The sequence below is a fragment of the Trichosurus vulpecula genome, chromosome 3 (assembly GCF_011100635.1).
Source record: "Trichosurus vulpecula isolate mTriVul1 chromosome 3, mTriVul1.pri, whole genome shotgun sequence".
NCBI classification, from domain to species: domain Eukaryota; kingdom Metazoa; phylum Chordata; class Mammalia; order Diprotodontia; family Phalangeridae; genus Trichosurus; species Trichosurus vulpecula.
Window position 1 is genome coordinate 50,048,258 of NC_050575.1, and position 18,523 is coordinate 50,066,780.

At 50.1% G+C, this 18,523-nt stretch overlaps 1 protein-coding gene across 2 annotated transcripts; it reads right to left on the bottom strand.

Moving 5' to 3' along the window:
- Window positions 1-530: 530 nt before the first annotated feature.
- Window positions 531-16,628, bottom strand: ARAP3 (ArfGAP with RhoGAP domain, ankyrin repeat and PH domain 3). 2 transcript variants are annotated; one of them, XM_036749565.1, is made up of 34 exons: window positions 16,555-16,626; window positions 15,453-15,611; window positions 14,491-15,119; window positions 14,270-14,337; window positions 14,037-14,148; window positions 13,640-13,843; window positions 13,303-13,372; window positions 12,960-13,080; window positions 11,410-11,594; window positions 11,157-11,263; window positions 10,487-10,686; window positions 10,263-10,348; window positions 9,893-10,075; window positions 9,649-9,757; window positions 9,089-9,205; window positions 8,777-8,924; window positions 8,563-8,665; window positions 7,968-8,187; window positions 7,772-7,835; window positions 7,149-7,312; window positions 6,670-6,882; window positions 6,268-6,373; window positions 5,396-5,543; window positions 4,400-4,468; window positions 3,912-3,986; window positions 3,695-3,809; window positions 3,479-3,607; window positions 3,179-3,312; window positions 2,835-2,917; window positions 2,699-2,734; window positions 2,388-2,451; window positions 2,140-2,277; window positions 1,825-1,863; window positions 531-1,576 (listed from the first exon to the last, which is right to left on the bottom strand). In XM_036749565.1, the coding sequence occupies exons 3-34, from the start codon at window positions 15,099-15,101 to the stop codon at window positions 1,079-1,081; spliced, it is 4,719 nt and encodes a 1,572-aa protein (XP_036605460.1). In that variant the 5' UTR covers window positions 15,102-15,119; window positions 15,453-15,611; window positions 16,555-16,626; the 3' UTR covers window positions 531-1,078. The 2 variants fall into 2 exon arrangements, with proteins under 2 accessions (XP_036605460.1, XP_036605461.1); XM_036749566.1 differs by lacking the exon at window positions 15,453-15,611 and having other exon boundaries at window positions 16,555-16,628.
- Window positions 16,629-18,523: the final 1,895 nt, after the last annotated feature.

The following is an 18,523-nucleotide window of genomic DNA, read 5'->3' on the forward strand; positions in this document are numbered from 1 at the left end:
GGGAGCAGAGAGAGGAAGGTAGAGGAAGTGGTTGTGATGACGTCGATGCCTTTAGAGAAGGGACAGACTGATTCGGGGGAACCCAGAGTGGAGGCAGGGCCAGCCAGGGCTGGGTTAGGCCACTGTTCAGGGGCTCCGGGATTCGACTTCCCCAAATTCTCACCGAACCGGAAAAGCCAGAGCAGTCCCGGTGACAGAGCTGCCTGGGGCCCAGGAGTGGGAGAGACAGGAGGGACAAACAAAGGTATGTTGTAGGAGCTCCCCGGTATTCAGAGATACTGGGCGATAAGGAGCGCGCTGGAGGTGGAGGAGGGACGTCTTACTTGTTTCCCCTGAAGTGCTCTCTCTTTACCAGGAAGCGCGTCAAACTCCCCCAATTCTCTATCTTCTTTCAAGGCATCATGCGCTGACCCTCTCTTCAAGCTGATACTCTCCCAAGTCGTATATAACTTAAGCTTAAGGTCCTCGACCCAGTTTTCTCCACCCTCTAAATCCCAGTTTCTTAGGGGAAGCAAAGGCAAACATGTAGCTGTTTTGTTTTCAAAGTTTATTCAATGAATTCTCACCCTGCCTGGCTGCCTGCATCCAAATCTCCCCAACCTAACAGACTTACTGAGCACAGAGGTTCTTCCAGGGGCCTTAGAACATAGAATGCCAGTCCTGGAAGGGACCTTAGAAAAACACCCTTATTTTACAGATGAGGAAACCGAGGTTCAGAGAGGGAAGGAACTTGTCCAAGGTCTCCAGAACTAACTGGAGCCCAGGTCTCCTGACTCATCCTTTCCTCTATACCGTGCCACACCGGATTTTCAGGGACAGGGAGGGGTTCTCCTGGTCTGTGGCTGAGGGAGTTCCCATAGGTGCTTTGAATATTCTTGTAGGTAGGTCAGAGCCTGGAGTCTGTAGAATATAAGCTCTCTGAAGGCAGGGGCTTTTTATCCCTTTTTTATCTTTGTATCTCCAGCCTTTAACTTAGTCCCTCAGAGAGTAGACACTTATTAAATGTTTGTGGTCCTTTGTCTCTTGAGCATCAGGCTCTTCTACCTCCCCATCCTAGAACTGGTTGCTAGCTTCAGGGTCATGTAAGGGGCTGGCCAGATGGGGAATGGGAATTACAGGGAGATTTGGGGGAGTGTCCAGGAGTTTGGTGGCTGATGGGGTTGGGAGTCCATGTTGGGGGGCTGGGAGGCTGAGAGGCTGGGAGACTGGAAGCAGAGGCCTCGCCCTTTCGCAGAATCAGTGAGTTTAGCTCCTGTACTAATTTATCTTCCAGAGACAAATGATGTTGAAAACTGGTTTTCCAAGGGGGACCAGGAGGCAGTTCTGGAGGCCCCCTCTCTTGTCCAATGGAGCTTGACTTAAAAAGGGGGGGACAGTCACTCTGTAGGCTCTGGCTTTGCTCTGGAAATGCAATCTGGCTGATGGGGGGATCCCTAGGGACCTGTGGTTCAGATGTTCGGTCCAGTGGAAGTGGAGAGTCGTTGGTCAGTTCAGGGAAGGCCCCTACCTCTTCATACACTGGCTCCTCAGCCTCTTCCTCTTGCTCTTCCACAGAATCCTGAGACAACTTCAGGGGCTGGATGTGGAGTGGGTAGAATATTAGGGTTCCAGGGATATCTCTTATCCCCCTAAGGGTCCCTGTCCTCTGTCCCCATAGTCTAATGCTCCAGTAGCTCCCCCTCCCCACCACAGAACCATGCCCCAGCTTCACAGAGAGACCAATGTTCAGCACATCAGGAGCACATAGCAATCCCCAGGTCAGGGGTGGGCACAGAGGAACACAAGAGGGTACATGGCATTGGGGGAAGGGGGCACAGTACTCACAAAAAACATGGATAGTGTCCTCCGGTTGTGCAGTCGACGCTGGCATGGGCAGTAGGGGTAGGAAAGACACAGTGAGCAACAACAGGCAGAGAGCAGAGCAGGGGGAATAGGAACATTGAGACACTGAGCAGGGAGTGGGCATGGAGGATCACTTCATTGGAGGGTGAGATGCTGCCCTAACCCTGTCCCTATGTGAGTAGGATGACCCCAACCTTGAGCCTGCAAAACTTAGTCACCAAGGAACAAGGGTAGGGAGAATGAGACTGTCTGGGGTAGAGGGGAGCTGGGTTAGGGAGGGATTGGGAGGGGTCATACCAGTGTCTGGTTGGCAGAGAGCAGGGTAGCACCACTGTCATCACCTCGAATAGGCAACAGGGGCATTGTGCCAAATTTCTGTCGGGCTAGGTCGGAAGAAGAATGTCGACGAAGGACCACAGGCTGCAGATCATCGTGCTGGGTGGGGACATGGGAGGTATTAATGGGTATGAGCCAGCTCACAAGGAGTGTGTGAAAAGTAGTAAGGGGCACACAAGCTCTCCTCCTCACCTCAGCTTCTTATTTACCTGGGCTTTAAGGATGCTGGTTGTCCAGTCCCACATCTCCTCCTCATCTGTGCAGGACAAGTAGCTGAGGAGTGGTCAGAGAGAAAAGGAAAGACAGAGAGAGAGTGAAAGTGGCTGAACATAGACACTTAACTGGGGTAGGCAGCAGCAGCCAGACATTTTTACCCTCCATCAGTCCACAGTGAAGAAGGTAATGAAGTGAGAGAGAGTCAAAGAGGAAAAGAGAGATAAGGGAGAGAAGGGGCAGGGGGGCAGGTAGAGCAAGAGGGAAAAAACTGGAAGGAAGCCTTGGAATGGATGGTGATACTCACAGCTGAAGCTTCTCCAGGATCAGTGTAAATCCCCATCTAGGAAGCAAGGGAGAGCAATGATGAGGAGAAAGAAGAGGGATGAACTGAGATGTGAATGTATGAATGGGAGAGAAGACAATGGCTTCAGGTGACTCACGGTGTTGGTGGCTTTAGTTTTGGGCGGATTCCTAGATAAACTTTTGCACCATCCAAAGACCATTCTCGCTCTGGCTTGGCACTCTGGAGACAAGGTCAGGGAGGTCATTCAGTCAATGAGAAATCAGGGTCGGCAAGGTCATGAGGACAACAAAATTACCAGTAACCAGGTTCACCTCCTCTCTGGCCAAGGTGACCTTGCCAATTCCAAGCCCACAGCCCTAGGGCCTCTGGGATGGTAAGGGAAGGGTAGGGAAGACTGTAGAATCATCTCAGGGGCTTCTCAGGATCACCTCTGGAATGGGGCTATGGGGATCTGAAGATGACATGTCCCAGGGTACTCACCCTTTTCTCCTTGAGCAGCAATAGGCAGCGCCCCCGAAGCAGGAAGAACCTTTCCTGAAAACGACTTCCTAGCAACTTGGGAGGCTCTTCCCGGCACCGAAGCAGGCCCACCCGAGGACTCTCCCGACGCACACCTGGGCATAGATGGGCAAGTGATGGACCAAGGAAATTGGGGAGAGTGGGATAATCCAAGGATAAGTGGTTCAGTGCTCTGTGGATGGGCTACATACTTTATGTCTAGTTAGGGAGAGGCCACAAGTAGTATTGGGGGAAGCAAGAGCTTGCGGGGGCTGGCCTCACCTGTGAAGAGGCAGCTGGCCTGGGCTAGGGAGACCCTGCGCAGCAACAGGGAAGCAGAACCTGGTTCAGGGAGCTGGCACCATTGCAGAGCCTGTTCGAGGACCCGCTCTTTTGGGTGCAGGGGCCGCTCTGGAAGGGGAAGCAAAGAGCTTAGAGGAGCTCGTAACCTGGAATACACTCCCACCCATGGCCAGTGCTCATCAGAGCCTGACTCACCAAGCTCGCCATGCTCTCGAATCTCAAATGTCAGCCACAGGTCTGTGCCAGCTGTTGTTCCCCTCATCTCTAGTACCTGATTTGTCAGCTCCTCAGCAGTCAGTGTTGGGGAAACCTGAGGCCCAAGAAAGATAGCAGGGGCCAGGGCTACAGCTCTCAGGCTCCCTTCACCCTTCCTCCATCCTCTTGTTTCCTCTCCAGCCCTCCCAAGACTGACCTTCAGGGTGACACAGTTGTCTGGTAGCTGCTGTTCCAAGTAAACTTCCATGATGATATCTCCAGCTTGTGACAACTTTGGGTTGTGGTGGGGATGTCAGGAAGGAAGCAGTCAATGGAAGAGTAGAGAAGCAGGTGTGGGTAAATGGTCAGTCTCAGAGGCCCACTCTTGCTGCTTCAGATTACTGGCCATACTTAAGACATATTGCTTTAGTTTCCTCCAGGCCCCTCCTTATGCTTGGGATGGGGACCAGAGAATTAGTTGGGTACATTTAGAATCTCTTGAAGCCTTTATAGATTGGAGGGTGAGAGTAGGATAGTGACTGGGGTGAGGCATGAGTCACAAAATTAAACGAAAGGCAGGAACTCTACATCTTAAGATTCTAGGAAAACAGGGAAGGGATCCAGAGGGGAACTTTGGAGGAGTCTCCTGATGGGTCTGCCCTTGATGCTCCCCGGTGCTATAAATGAGCATCTAGGCCTACTTACCTGCACATCCTTCCAGGTAGTTATGAGACTGACTTCCAGGTCAATCTGAGCCGCTTGGTCTGAGTCGATCTGTGAGAGAGTAAGAGACACTGAGGAGCACTGGGGAGCTATGGGAGCATAAAGAAACCGAATAAAGCGTCTGGGTGGTGAAATAATACTGACAATAGCTAGCATTTATATTGCACTTCAAGTCTGCAAAATACTTTACAAATGTTATCTCACTTGATCCTCACAACAACCCTGGGTGGTAGATGCTATTATGATGCTCATTTTGCATTCGAGGAAACTGAGGCAGACGGGTTAAGTGACTTGTCCAGAGTCACATAGCTTTAAAGTGTCTGTAACTAGATTTGAACTCAAGTCTTCCTGACTCCAGGTCCAGGGTTCTACTACCCTTTGTACCACCTAGCTGCCTACCTTTCCACCTAGAAGCCCTGGAGAAAATCAGAATGTTCTTCTTATGTAGGGTGAGAAGGGTCAGAGATCAGCACTTGAGGGTCAGTGGGGTGAGAGTGGCAGAAATGAGGAGACTATCAGAAAAGATGAAATGTACATCCCTCCTTTCATTTAAGGAGTGGAGAACTACTGGTTGAGAATGTTGTATACACTGTCAGAAGTAGTTACTTTGCAATTTGGTTTTTCATAACTGCTTCTTTTTTTTTTGGTCACAATAAAAGGCCATTGGGGTAGGATGGGGGAAAGGAGAAGTATCTGGAAATACCTATGACATAAAACCAAAAGGCCTCAATAAAACATATAAATAGAAAAAGAAACAAGGGCAGAGTGACACAGTCACAACAGCATGGTCATAGAGGTGAGGTCCTGGGAGGAAGGGTTACAGGACTCAGGGAGGGAGAAGAGATGGCCCCTAATGTAGGGGAGTTCAGGCTGTTGATGGTGAGGGCTGGTGAAGGAGAGAAGAATTGAAAGGCACTGAGACTGAGGATGTGCAATGTCAATAGATTAAAGAGTCACTGGAGCTGGGAAGGGCCTTACATCAAAGACAGATATGTAGTTGTCAATGAGTTCCTGCAGCACCCGAACCTCATGCTCTCCTCGCCCATCTGTCTGGAACACACTTGGTGCAAATAAAAGGGCCAGGTTCCGAGTACACATCTGGTTAAGAGTTGCACATTTCTGCACCCTGAGAGAGAGGCATGGAAGTCATGGAATGTGGTCACTAACATGGTCCAATTGGCAGGAGTCCTTTAGGAGACTATTATGGGCAATGAGTTAAAAACATTGCAAGGTCAGCCTGGGAGATGAGGGAACATTGGGCTGCCATTAATTCCCAAAGTGGGGAATACTGCCCCCTGTGGGGTGGTAGCCTCAGGTTTAATTGGGGGCACTGAATAAAAATAAGGGGACAGTGGAAGCACAGGGAAAGAAAAGAATTTTGAAAAACCGTTCATATATGTTTCATCTGTTATGTAACAGAGTTAAAATCATAGTGATTACATTATTTTCCAAATAAACAAAAATGCAAGTTATAACCCATTAGTGGTCAAGTCCACCAACAGGTCTTAACAAGCAAGTGTTGGCAAGTGAGCATGTCTGGCATTGTCAGGAAATCCAGCATGCAGGAATATGTATGTGTGTGCAATGGCTTGTTTACAATACAATACTATATGGTTGCATCATCAAAATTTCAATGCAGGGAAAAAAAACCCACAAATTTACAATAAATTATTAAATTTAAGATGCATCTTTTTTAAAAAATATATTTTATATTTTTTTGAAATAATGCAAATTTTTTAAAAAAGTATTAAAGGGTTAAAGAAAGTAGATTTCCAGGAGGACACTAAGTAATTTTTTTAAAAAGGGGACAGTAGGCCAAATAAATTTGGGAACCTCTGGCCTAGACTGACCGGTAGAGGTGACCAATGAGGGTGGACAGCGTCCTGTGGTTGACCTTGGGCAGGCATCCAATCACCTCCTTGTACCGCTCTAGCCGCTGAGACTTCTGGGGTAACTCTGAAAACAGGAATAGGATAAGGATTAGGGAGGGTAAAGGTTGGAAGACATAGGGTAGGGTTAGAGGTACAGGCTTAGTTAAGGTAGAGATAGGGTTGGGGCACTCCAGAGCGTAAACTCCTCTATTCCAGGGCTCTGATACAACTAAGGATGAATAAGGTTCATCTCCTAGTTATATGCTTGGATGACCTCCCCACCCCCATCTTCAGATGGAGAAGCTGAGGGATTAATGAGAAGAGGGAGGAACCTGAAAAGGTTCAAATTGCTTGTGCAAAGTCTTAGGTCTTTGGAGTTACCTGCAGCCTCCCTCCAGTGGGGTAACAAGCGTGCGGAAGTAACAGGGTCATCCAACTCCCGGAAGAAGCGTTTGAGTGTGTCCGTTACATCTTCCACAAAGTGCTCTCCTGGTCGGAGCTTCACTGACCGTGCATCCTGCCGGAACTCAGCCAAGAGCCGGAGACTTCGTGCCCGAGCACCCCCCTTCCTATACACACCCTCCAAACGTAGACCTACAGACACCGCCCATCATAGTCCATTGCACCTTGTCACCCTCCATTTTTTCTCATATCTCAAAGTTGCTAGTCTTCATTCCTCAACTACCTTCTATCCTCTGCCTGCCCAGTACCTGCCCTTAATCTACCATGCCCCTCAGATAGTGCTCTCTTCCTCATGGCACTGCATGAAGTTAACAGAGTCTAGTTGCCAGGGACGCTTCCCCCCTCAGTTCTATAGAACTGTGCTGTGCTGTCTCTTGTTCCCCTCTGTCCCTCCTCACCATGTTGAGTGACAAAGCTGATGCAGGCATCCACGATGATGGGAATGTCTCCTCGACTCATCTGCTGACCTTGCAGCGCTGTGCCCCCCCCACCAGCTGCTCCTCCAATGGCAGTGCTCCAGCCAGCAAAGTCTATACGCCCCTCCCCCTGTAGATACAGGGTCCTGAGACCCAAGGAGACTTGGGTCAGAGCCAGATGAAGAGGAACAGGTATGGCATGACTGGGGCAGTGTGACACTACTGAGCTAAGTTGCCAAAGAATTTTAAGATCTTATGGTGGGAAGGGGCTTCGGTGCCCATCTATACTGAGCAAGAGCCCCTCTCCAAATGATATCCTTGAGAAATAGTAATTCAGTGTCTACTGTAACATAAACTCCAGTAATGAGGAAGTGACAGTTTCCTTTGACAGGCCCACCCATTTTTGGACAGCTCATTTTTAGACTCGAGTCCTCCAGCTACCAGCAGAGGGCAGGAATACCTCAGTCTGGTCCGGCTCCAGAGCTGAAGAGGAGGCAGAGTGCACAGAGAGAGAGCAAGGCCACAAGATGCGGCCAGAGCGCTGGAGAGGGGCAGCCAGTGCTGGGGGTGGGATAGTCAGGATCAACTCCTTCGAGGGCTCTTACCTTGCTGTTTCCACCAGGACTAGATGGTCTTTCTTATCAGGGCTGTCGCTTGAAGATACTACACCTAGAAGGGGCAGGGAGAAGCCTGAGGAGAGACCGCTTATGACCTCCCTCAAAGGAGAGATTAGGGAATTTCCTCTATTCCCTCCTCCCCCCAGTTCCTCCCTCCCTGTCCACACTGTCCACACTAGCTCACTGATCTCCTGAAGTCTTCGAAGGTGCACAGTGTCCTCAGGGGCTGGGGAGCCAGGGCCTGGTGCTGGGCACAGGAATAGGTGATCACCTCGGAGGAGGCCAAAGGCAGACAGCCAGAGGCCTTGGGTCGTTGCAGTCTGAGAGGGGGACCGCAACCGTAAACGGCCTAGCCTCAGCAGGCCAGGGCCCAGGAGCTGGTGACAGCTTAGTGGGGAGAACCACTGTAGGTAGAAGGAAAGTAGAAACAGAGAGAAGACATAAAATAAGACATCAGGTGAATCATGGAGAGATGAGGGAAAAGATAAAAGAGGAAAGATGGGAGAGACAGAGAAGTACAGGGAGAGGTGAAGAAAAATCAAAGGAGAGAAAGATCAAAATGGAAAGAAATCAATTAGTTTATGTGAGAATAGAGATAGAGGTAGAGGGGATGCTATTGTGGGGGTGTTGGTGGGACTTAACCACATCCTCTTTGGGAATGCCACAGGCCTGGGCTTGGGAGCCCAAGGCACGTGGGTCCATGAGGTACTGAAGGTGGGGAAAGGGTATTTGTGAAAGGTAGTGGTGTATCATGAAGGGAACTCCCAGCTCTGATTCACCTTGCCCACTGCTCTGGTCCAGGCCTCCAGACTATCAGCTCCATCAGCCCCAAAGTATTGGACCCTTTCTCCAGTCAGAATGAGTTCAAAGGAGAATGGGAACCTAGGGGCATAGAGTTGGGGGAATGAGGCAGGGAGAATTACAGAGAAGAGGAAGGAGCTATAAGATAAGGGGGATAGGAAGAAAAGACTATGAAAGGACTTTGAGGGCTACCTGTCAAGGTCCCCTGGATCAATTGGTGGGGGGCTTACCCCCAGACACACCACATCCTGAGGCTGGATCAGACTGATTGACTCTGGGCTGCTCTCTGAGGAAAACATCTCCAGGGCTGCACCCAACACACACCACAGCCTGGGGGGTGCTGCAAAAGTGGGGGGGAGCACCATCCATTCTAAACATTTCTTTATAAGCTTTCCCAGTACAGACCCTTCCCCATCAGCATTAAATGTTCACAAGCCCCAATCCCACCTCCAGAACCACTTCTGCTCTCCCCCCAACTCTTCTGCCAAGGTTCCCCTTCCTCACCATCCCTGCCCCGGCGGTGGGGTGGAGGTCCAGGTTTGCTGCTGACCGGGCTGCAGTACAAAAAGCCACTTAGTGCAGCAGGCACTAGGACTTCATTGTATACACCAGGGGATGAGTCTGAAAGATGACATTGGAAAGGGTCGGGGGAGAGATTAGGCCGAGAGATCAGTGCAGACAGTGTGAGCCCAAATTAGCCTAGCTCCAATCATAACCAGAGCATGTCCCAGAGTCTTCAGTTTCCCACCCACCCAACTGAAGTCTGGGATGGAGGGTAGACTGTGAGGTGGGGTTGGTGGGGTGGCAGATCCCATTTACTTGTCCCTCAAGCCCCGTCCCACCCTCAGCTTTGCATGGATGAAGCCAATATAAAACTGACCATTATTTAAACTCTAAATTTTCCTGTGGTAGGGAGGGACCCAATGGGATTATAAAGGAAGGATCTAGGGCTGAGGGAATTTAGATGAGGTCCTGGGGGGGAGGGGTTGGGAGGATATGTCAAGACTAGAGAAAGGCAAGGGGCTTTGACCTAGAGGGCTGGAGGTAGATTAGAAAGGGATTACCTAGGGGGAGGAGATTAGAGAAACTGCCTTCAGAGCAAGGTTCCTCATATGAGAAGAGCTGAATCATGGTTTTCAACAAGTTGGGTCCCATCACAGCTGTACACAGTGCCTGGGTGAAGGAGGGAGCAGCCATCAATGCCTTCCCACTGTAGCTATCACCCCCTCTCAAACCCAGAGAGTCTAAGGGACAGCCCCAAACCACCCTCCTCAAATTGACCCTTTCCATCCTCCCTGCCCTTCCCACCTGCAGCAGCTGACTGTGATCAGGGTACTGAGGATGCGGTGTCCGAAAGAGGCCAAGTCGATATTTGCGGGAGATGAAGTCCCCACGGGGGCCAGGGGGAGTATCTGGATGAAGCCCTCCTCCCGGAGGCAGTCCCTTTATCCAGAATCGGTTGGCTCCATCATTGCCCAGGATGAGGAAAAGCTGACAAATGAGAAGGTGATCAAAGGGGCTGTGGTGACTGGTGTTTTCTCAGATCTCCAGCTCCCTAGGATACCCCAAGTCCTTTTTGGTTTTTCAGACACCTCCCCCCACCCCTGCTCTGCCTTGGGCCACCCAACATCTTCTGTTAACCACCTCTGCTTTCAACTTTTTCACCAGTTGCCTTTACCTGCACAATCTCATTGCTCCAGATGCTTGTATCCAGTTTCAGACTCTGAACCTTAGACACCCCAGAGCCCAAAGCCCGATGTTGTCCTATTGGAAAGCAGCTGGTTTGAACACTACCAGTCTTAGAGCGAGAGACTCTACTGCCCTCCCCTCCACAGAGCCATCCCCTTGCTACTTCTGCCTTGCCCTCTCAGTCTTTCTATTCTTGGGCCCAGAATTCCCCACCTGCACAATGCTTGCAGATGACCACTCCTAGGTTGATTGAGGCCCAGTCAGGACGAGCTGCTCCGCAGTCTGCGCAGTGTCGGTTTGCTCGGTTGGACCAGATTTTTTCAGCCACCTCATAGTCAGACAGAGTCTCTGTAATGGCCTCTTGCAGGGCAGATGCCCAGACCTGGCGAGTACAGGCTGACTCTGCTGTGAAGCTGGAGGATATATTTGAGCCAGCTCATCAGGACCCACCTTGTACCTTCCTACAGATCCATCCTCAGACCGTCTTGCTTCCACTGGCTCTCTGGAAGCAGCTATCAGTAATTTCATCATGAGCTATCCAAAAGGAGTAGATGACCTTGGAGGTCATCCTTAGAGGTAAGGCTCTCCCTCACTAAAAAGCTTTCAAATACAGACTGGATAGTTACCTGTTGGATATGTCTTAGGATGCTCATACAAATAGGGATTGGACTATATAGTTTTTGAGGCCCCCTCTAATTCTGAGAATCTGTAAGCCCCCTTAGACACTCTTCTAACATGATACTGACCCCTCTCACTAATTCCCTAAGTCTTTTCACCAGGAAGTCTAATTTCTGAGTTACTTGGAAGGCCAAAGACTCCCTGAATCCCAGCTTCTACACCCCATCTGAAAGTCCCATCCTAGATTCAACCCCTTTCTTCCCACCTGAAGCATCGATGGGGTGTGAGAAGGTCAAAGCTTCGATTCTTGGTCTCCCGGACACTGCAGCCTCGAAGCTCAATGAAACAAATTCCAATGCCCAGAGAAAAGGACTGAAGAGGTGGAGAGTTGAGGAAGAAGTATTAGGGATCCATCTAGAGGTCGGGAGCTGGAGGACAGTGCCCTCCTTAAGGGCCCCATCCAGCCTGTACCACCTGGGGTCCCATCCCATCTCTTATGCTACATCGTTCCCCTTTACCTGCTCACTCTTGTACAGTCCTAGCTCCCCAGGGCTCAGAGCTGCAAACACTTTAGCTTTGTGTCCCCGAAGCTCTAGGATCCCTGTGCGGAGGGGCCGTGGTGGATGAGGAGGCCGGGGGTTGCCTACAAGCCGTTGCTCCTTCAGTCGAGACTGCAATGTGGAGCACCAGTTGTCCCTCTGAACTGAAGGCAAATGGGGATGAGTATTGGAGTATTGGAGAATCATAGTGAGGAGTATGCAGATAATGTCCAGGAGAACAGTGGGGCTGGGCTTGTGGCTGACGTGACTACTCTCCAGGAGGGCACTTTGAAGCAATGTATGGACATCTCCAACTGAGAGTTCCAAGGCACCCCAAACTCAACATGGCCACAATAGAATTCATTGTTTCTTTCTATACTTGTTCCTCCCCCAAATTTTTCTGCTTCTTTTGAGTGTATCACCACCCTTTCAGTCACCCAGGTTCATAACTTATCCTCAACCTTTCCCTCTTCCTAATCACTCCCCTGCCCACAGTCAGTGGCTACATCTTGTCAATTCTACTATGACAGTATCTTTCATATCTGTGCCACCACCCTAGTTCAATTCCTCATCACCTCTGGGCAGGACTATTGCAAGAAGTCTCCTCCCTGCAATCTGTTTCTAACCTTTGCAATCCATCCTCCACACAGCTCCCAAAATAATATTTCTCAGGCATAATTCTGTCACTTCCTAGCTCAAGAATTGCCTATGTTTCCCTATTGCCTCTAGAATAAAATACAGACTCCTCACTTTGTCATTTAAAGCCCTTCACAATCTGGTTCCAGATTATCTCTCCAAATTTACTTTGTATTACTCTGCTTCGCATAGTCTATGTTCTATCCAAAGTGTCCTATGTTCTTGTTCCTCTCATTTGACATACCATTTCCCATTTCCAACCATTCCTTTGTCCAGGCTGTCCTCATGCCTGGAATGCTGTCTCTTCTCACCTCCCCCTCGGGAAATCCTATCTCCCATCAAGTCTCAGGCCATCTAGTGCACTTCCTGATACCCTTACTTGTTACTGCTGTTTCCTTTCTTACTTGTTATTGCTGTTTCCTTTCTCATATTATCTTATATTTACTTATGTTTACATGCCACAATGATCAGTAAAACAGAAGTTCTTTGAAGTCTGTTCTTTGGAGGCTGTTTTTCGTTTTTGTCTTTGTATCATAAATACCTAGCACTGTGATTCGCACACTTTTTTTTGGTCAGACCAGGGATTTCATAAATGTATGGAACTCTAGGTGTGGAAATGCTCTCCACAGATGAAAGTCAACAAATCATCTGCAACTTACAGTCACAGAATTTCCTGGAGCACTTAGAGGTTCATCACTTGCTCATGATCACACAGCCTGTCAGAGGCAGGACTTGTACCCAAGTCTTCATGACAGGGCCAGCCCTTCACTCTGCCATGCTGCTTCTCACCTTGCACATGGTGTATCTTTAATAAATGCTTTTTGGATTGAAGGGACTTGGATGGCAATGAGTCTGCCTATTGGCCTCCTACCCCAGGCTGCCCCTCCTCTCACCTTCGTTCTCAGCTCTAAACACAAACACCCTTTGGCTAGTGATGACTTGGAACTTGCAATCCTTGCAGCTTCGAACCATCTCAATGACAGTCAGTGGGATAACCCCCTTAGGGAATGTGTCCTGGGGAGAGAGCAGCATTAACTTACACTCAGCGACTATAGCAGGTTGGTCTTGCCACCCCAGGAAGACTCCTCTCCTCACCCTATTTCTTCTTAAGGCCCTCATTTCCTTCCTCTCACATTCCCTCCCAAATTTCAGATTCCTTAATAACCTGGCATTCCTCCTTGACCTTCCTAGCCTCCTTGTACTCTATTCCCACCCTCCATGTACATGCAAACCCACCTTGTCACTTCCATAATACATCAGCTTCTTTCCATTGAACCTGACAAAGCGCCTCTGAAAGACATAATTCCTGGGGGAAGGGAGAAGGGAGGAATCAGTCTTCCAGGGCCCAAGGTAGGCAGCAGGAAGGTACTCTCTAATGAAGGGAAAGCGGAGGGTCTCTTAGGGTTAGAGGGATAGACTGCCTCCTTCCCAGGTTATTTTATTAACACCAACACCTTCCATCCACTCTTCCTAGCTCCTACTTCACCCCTCCTATGGCTTCCCTCCCCTTCTCACACTCCTCCCTGTTTTTTTTCTTTCCAAAGTCCCCCACATCAACCCCTTCCAATCACACCCCTGAGGTGAGAGCTTGTCCAACCAGCCACTGAGCAGGGGTGTGGGGGGATCAGCTAGCGAGGTGAAGCTGGCATAGGGGGAGATAAGATCATCGCCCGGCTCTTCAGAATCCACAATGGGCATCAAGTGGGCAGAGTCCCCAGGCAGCTCCAGACTGGCATAGCCACAATCCTCTCCCCCTTCTGGTTCATGGTTGCTTGGCCTAGAAAAAGTAGAGGAGAGATGTGAACCAGATGACTCAACTCATACCATCTCTTCTCATGACTGCTATGTTCCTCTCCATCATTACCTGTTCTAAAATCTTTTCCTTTATGAGTCTTCTAAATCTCTCCACAATATTCCTCTCCATGTCTCCTCTATATCTTACCTTTTGTGATCCTCCCCAAAGCACCTACCTGGGTTCACTTGCTGACTGACTGACACTCCTTGTCTTCCTTCCTTTGGGAGTTCCAGGGATTGAAACAGGCTGAACACCATAGTACAGGCTGCTGGGGTCCATGATATGCACTGGAGTTTGGTGAAATAGGGATGGGGAGACAAGTCAAATGGTAAGATGCCTATAGTGAACCCCCACCTCTAATAATCCTACCATTCCCTCCCCTCACCCTCTTTATGGTCCTCTACTGACCTGTGCCTCCTGTAGGTCTGGAAGTAGGGATGGGAGTAGGAGGATCTACCAGGGAGCAGTCTGTAGTCCTGAGGACAGAAAGGAACTTGTAACACAAGGAGGAAAGAGGCAGATAAGAAAGACAGAGTGCTTTGCCTTCTCACCCTCTCCCTTATTTCTCCCTCCCCTACTGAATTCCAGATCTTCTGGTCCCTTCCCCAGTTCATTGCTAACCCACTCACATTTCCTGAGCCCTTGGTTGTGCTCCCCTTCCAAGGTCTAGCCCGAAGTAGATATCATTGGGCATCATGGTCATCCTGTCCAAGACAGGAGGCTGATCCAAAGTGAGGGAGGGGGAAAAAGGGGACTGAGGGGTGCTTAGGGAAGGCTCTTGGCTCACTGGCTGCTCTGAACCCCTGGGGATCATGCTCCCCTCATCTTGGGCTATTAGACTAGTATCCTCTCCCTGAGTCACTGAAGAGGTCTCCATAGGATGGTTCAACAAGGGAGGTGGGACTGATTCAGCAGGGATGGTGCTGAAAAAAGTAAACACAGTCCTTGGTTTGGGCACTGGTTTGGTGGGAAGCACTTGAGGATCTGGGCTTGGGGGATGATCCATGGCAGTGTCCAGTGGGGTGTCTGTAGGGACCTCCACAGTGGCCCCCTGAAGCAGGCGAAGAATTCGTTTTCGATGACCTGTGGCCCGGATGCCCATTCGACGAAGTTCCTCGTGGCCCAGGCTTTGGGCAGCAGCCGCAGTGGACACACCGTGCCTCCGGAATGTATCTGCGTACCGTTCCAGATGTACTCCTGCCAGCCAGACCTCAATGTCCAGGTCCCTGGGTGACTCCATGAGGGTTCAGGCCATTGCCTGGAAAAGAGAGAGTGGAGGTGGGGATGGTGGACAGAGCTTAAGCTAAGTTTCACATATCCCGCTTAGCTTTGGGGCAGAGAAGGCCTAATCCAAACCCCACAAGCCTCCCCCAACCACAATCAGGCAAAGCTACAGGGATGTAGACACACAGAATGTGGAGATGCTGAGCTTATAGATTATCAAAGCTTGAAGGGACTTCAGAGATCTGGCCCAAACCCCTTGTTTTACAAATGAGGAGAGGAAGGCCCAAAGAGATTAAGTGACTTGCCCAAGATCACATATCCAATAGGTGGCAGAGCCAGAGCCAGAACCCAGGTTTCTTTGACTCACGGTTCAGTGTTCTTTCCATTACACCACAGAGTCACTGAGAAAGCAGATACCTAGAACCCTAGAAAGCCACTGTGGAGTGAGGAAAGGGACCAAGGTCACAGGAGGGGGCTGGGGTCACTGAGGGCCACGAGATGAGGTAGCTGGTCCAAGAGCAGCAGCCTGGAACCAGGGGAGAGGAAGGGGAAGGGTGAACATAATCAGGGTGGGGTAGAACGGGGAGTCATCAGCCTAGTCTCAATCAGGAGGAGGCAGGAATGGAAGAGACCATTCCCACAGGTCTCTGCAGCTCTAACCCAAAACACTGCTGTCCAGTTTCCAGTTCCTCCTCCCTTTCCACCTATTGTCTCCACTCAGACTTCCTTCCTGTCCCTTCACCAAAGGGCCGCCCCCACATCCTGCCCCAGCCAGGCTGGGCAGAGAACTCGGACATGTCAGGGCTGGGCCAGGGACAGAAAGAAAGTGGTGGGTGATGGTGGGGTTGACTTTATCAGTCCCACTACCCTCTCTGCGTAGGAATCCGTGGGATCTCTCCCCTCATCCCATTTGGCACATACATCCCAGACGAACACTCAAATGAAATGAACACTTTCCTTCCTGCCTGTGGCCTCTGTGAATTCCTCAGGCTTTATCTCTGGTTTTTGTCCCATTCCTATTCCTCCCTTTGTCTCTACTCTCCCCTACCCCACTTTTAGTCCCCATGCCATGGGTAACCACCCCCAGTCGAGATTGCTGGACATTGACTCAAGTTCCCCTTCTCCCTTGTGACTCAGTCCCTTGCCTGGCACAGGATTGGAAACCAAGTGGTCAGAATAGGGGCAAGATTGCCAATGGTGGGGGGAGGGCGGGGCCGGGAAAACAGAGGCATGAGAGAGGGCGAGGAGAGGGCAGAGTCCGGTCTTGAGAAAGGAGGGGCGGGTCAACTGTCGGGGGGCGGGAGAGAAGAACTTGCAGGAGGTGGAGAGGGGCGCCTCGCTCCTGAGATCACAGTTTGAGATCTTAGAAAGAAGGAGCCCATGAAAGAGATCTAGGGTGGTCGAGAACTCTTGAAACGGAGAAAGAGAGAGAGATCGGGGGCAAGGGAGTAGAGGCAACAGGTCCTCACCTCAATCCGCGGCAATCCACTCAGCTCTATTCACACCGAACTGTTGCAGCCTGCGTCTTGAAGCACCAAGCTCGAGTCCGCAGTGCTTCGTCCCGCCCCAGCCCTCCCACCACCTGTGTTGTCCCCGCCCCGGCTGAGCTCTCCACTCCGCCTTCCGCGGGCTCCGCTTGTGCAAGTAAGTACTCAGAGGGAGAAGAGGTTGCAGAACCGTTACCCAACCCCCTGAGTTTAATTCCCCCCAACCTCACCCCGCCCTGACGTCCGGGTCTCACTGTGTGACACCCAAGAGAGTCTGAGACACAATACTCCTGTCCACCAAGAAGGTGTTATTGCAGCGGGCTTCTTTCCACTGACCCAGGTCTCCTTGGGACACCTCAATCTTTGGGAGATCTGAGTAATAGGAAACGGGGAGCCCAGATACAGGCCCAGAAGAGTTTTTCTACCCTTCCCTGATCCTTCCCTAAGAGCTAGGGGTCCTTGAATCACTGCATTACCTGGAAGGATTCAGGTAATGAGATCACACATTCTATCTCATTGCTTCCATTTCCTACCCCCTTCATCACCTCTTCATGGAAACTACCTTGCATTATTCCCACCCACTCTCACCCCTGCCCCATCCACTGGTGCTTCACTAAGGGTGGACTGTGTATTGCTGAGCAAACTCTGATGCCCTCTGTTGCTGAAAACAGTCCTCATGCCCCCCTTCCCTAAAAGATGCCCCCTTTCCCCTCTATGCCACTTATATTCTCATCCTACAGCAGAAGTCTGATTTTAGGATCAGAGCTTTACAGCTGGAAGGGATTTCTGAAGCCATCTACTCTAATCCCACTATTTTACTGATGTCAAAACTGAGGTCTGGAAAAATTAAATGATAGTAAGAATCTGAGGCAGTATTTGAATCCAGACCCTTTGACTCCAGAACTAGTTCTGTTCCTACTGTACTAGGTTGAGAAAGGGCTTTTCTTCCCCAGAAGTTCCTGGATGGAATCCTCATGTTCTCAGTCCCTTTTCTTTCCTGTTGCACTGTATATGGGATGGCAGCAGAGAAGGGCTAATGGTGACTTTTCTGGCTTGTAATGGGAAATGTAAGTTTGTAAGTCACCCAGACAGAGGAACCATGGACTATATAATAAGGAGGCCCTGACTCTGGAAAAGAAGTGGGAAATGTGGGATCCTCCTTTTAACTGACCATAGAAATCATGCTAACTGCCCTCCTTTGGAGGCCTAGAATTGAAAACTGAAGTCATTGCAGACAGGTCTCTATGTTCAGCCTGGTAGAGTCTTCTACCCCAGCATGTACAAAACAGAACACAGGGCCTCAAGAAGCTCAAAGTATCTCCATAGATGGGAACCTATGGTTATTGCCACAAACCATCCTCTTCCTTCTTCCATCCCCTGATGGAGGTAGAAAAAGGAGTGGTGGACCTTTTTTCAGCTGGGAAGACTGGCACAGTGTGGAGGGTGCAGCAGGGTCAGGCCAAGGTTTATTTCTGCCAAGTGCTGGGGCCAAGGCAGGGGCTTGAAGAGGAGGCCTAGGGGATCAGGGTGGAGCCATGAAGAGGGAACCTCTGCAATGATGGCAAACCTAACTTCCTTCCACAGAAGACTTATCAGAGACCTCAACCCCACCTCCATCTCTATTTCTGTATCTGCCTTTTCCATCTCTCTGTGACTCTGTCTCTGTCTCTGTCTCTCTGTGTGTCTCTCTTTCCCTTTTATTTCCTTCTCCACTTAAAAAACAGTGCTCTTGCAGACAGGGAGGGGAGAGTCAGGGTAGGCAGTCCTCAGTCTCAAACTCACAAAACTATCAACCCCACCACTTTGCCATCCTCAGCCTGGGCAGCCCTTTCTGCTCTTGTCCCTTTTACTGCCTTGTTTTCTGGCCCTGACCTTGATTCCATCTCTTTTTCCTAACTCACTTTCTCTGTCCCTGACCTTGGGAGAATTGGGGAAATTAGGGTGGGAGAAG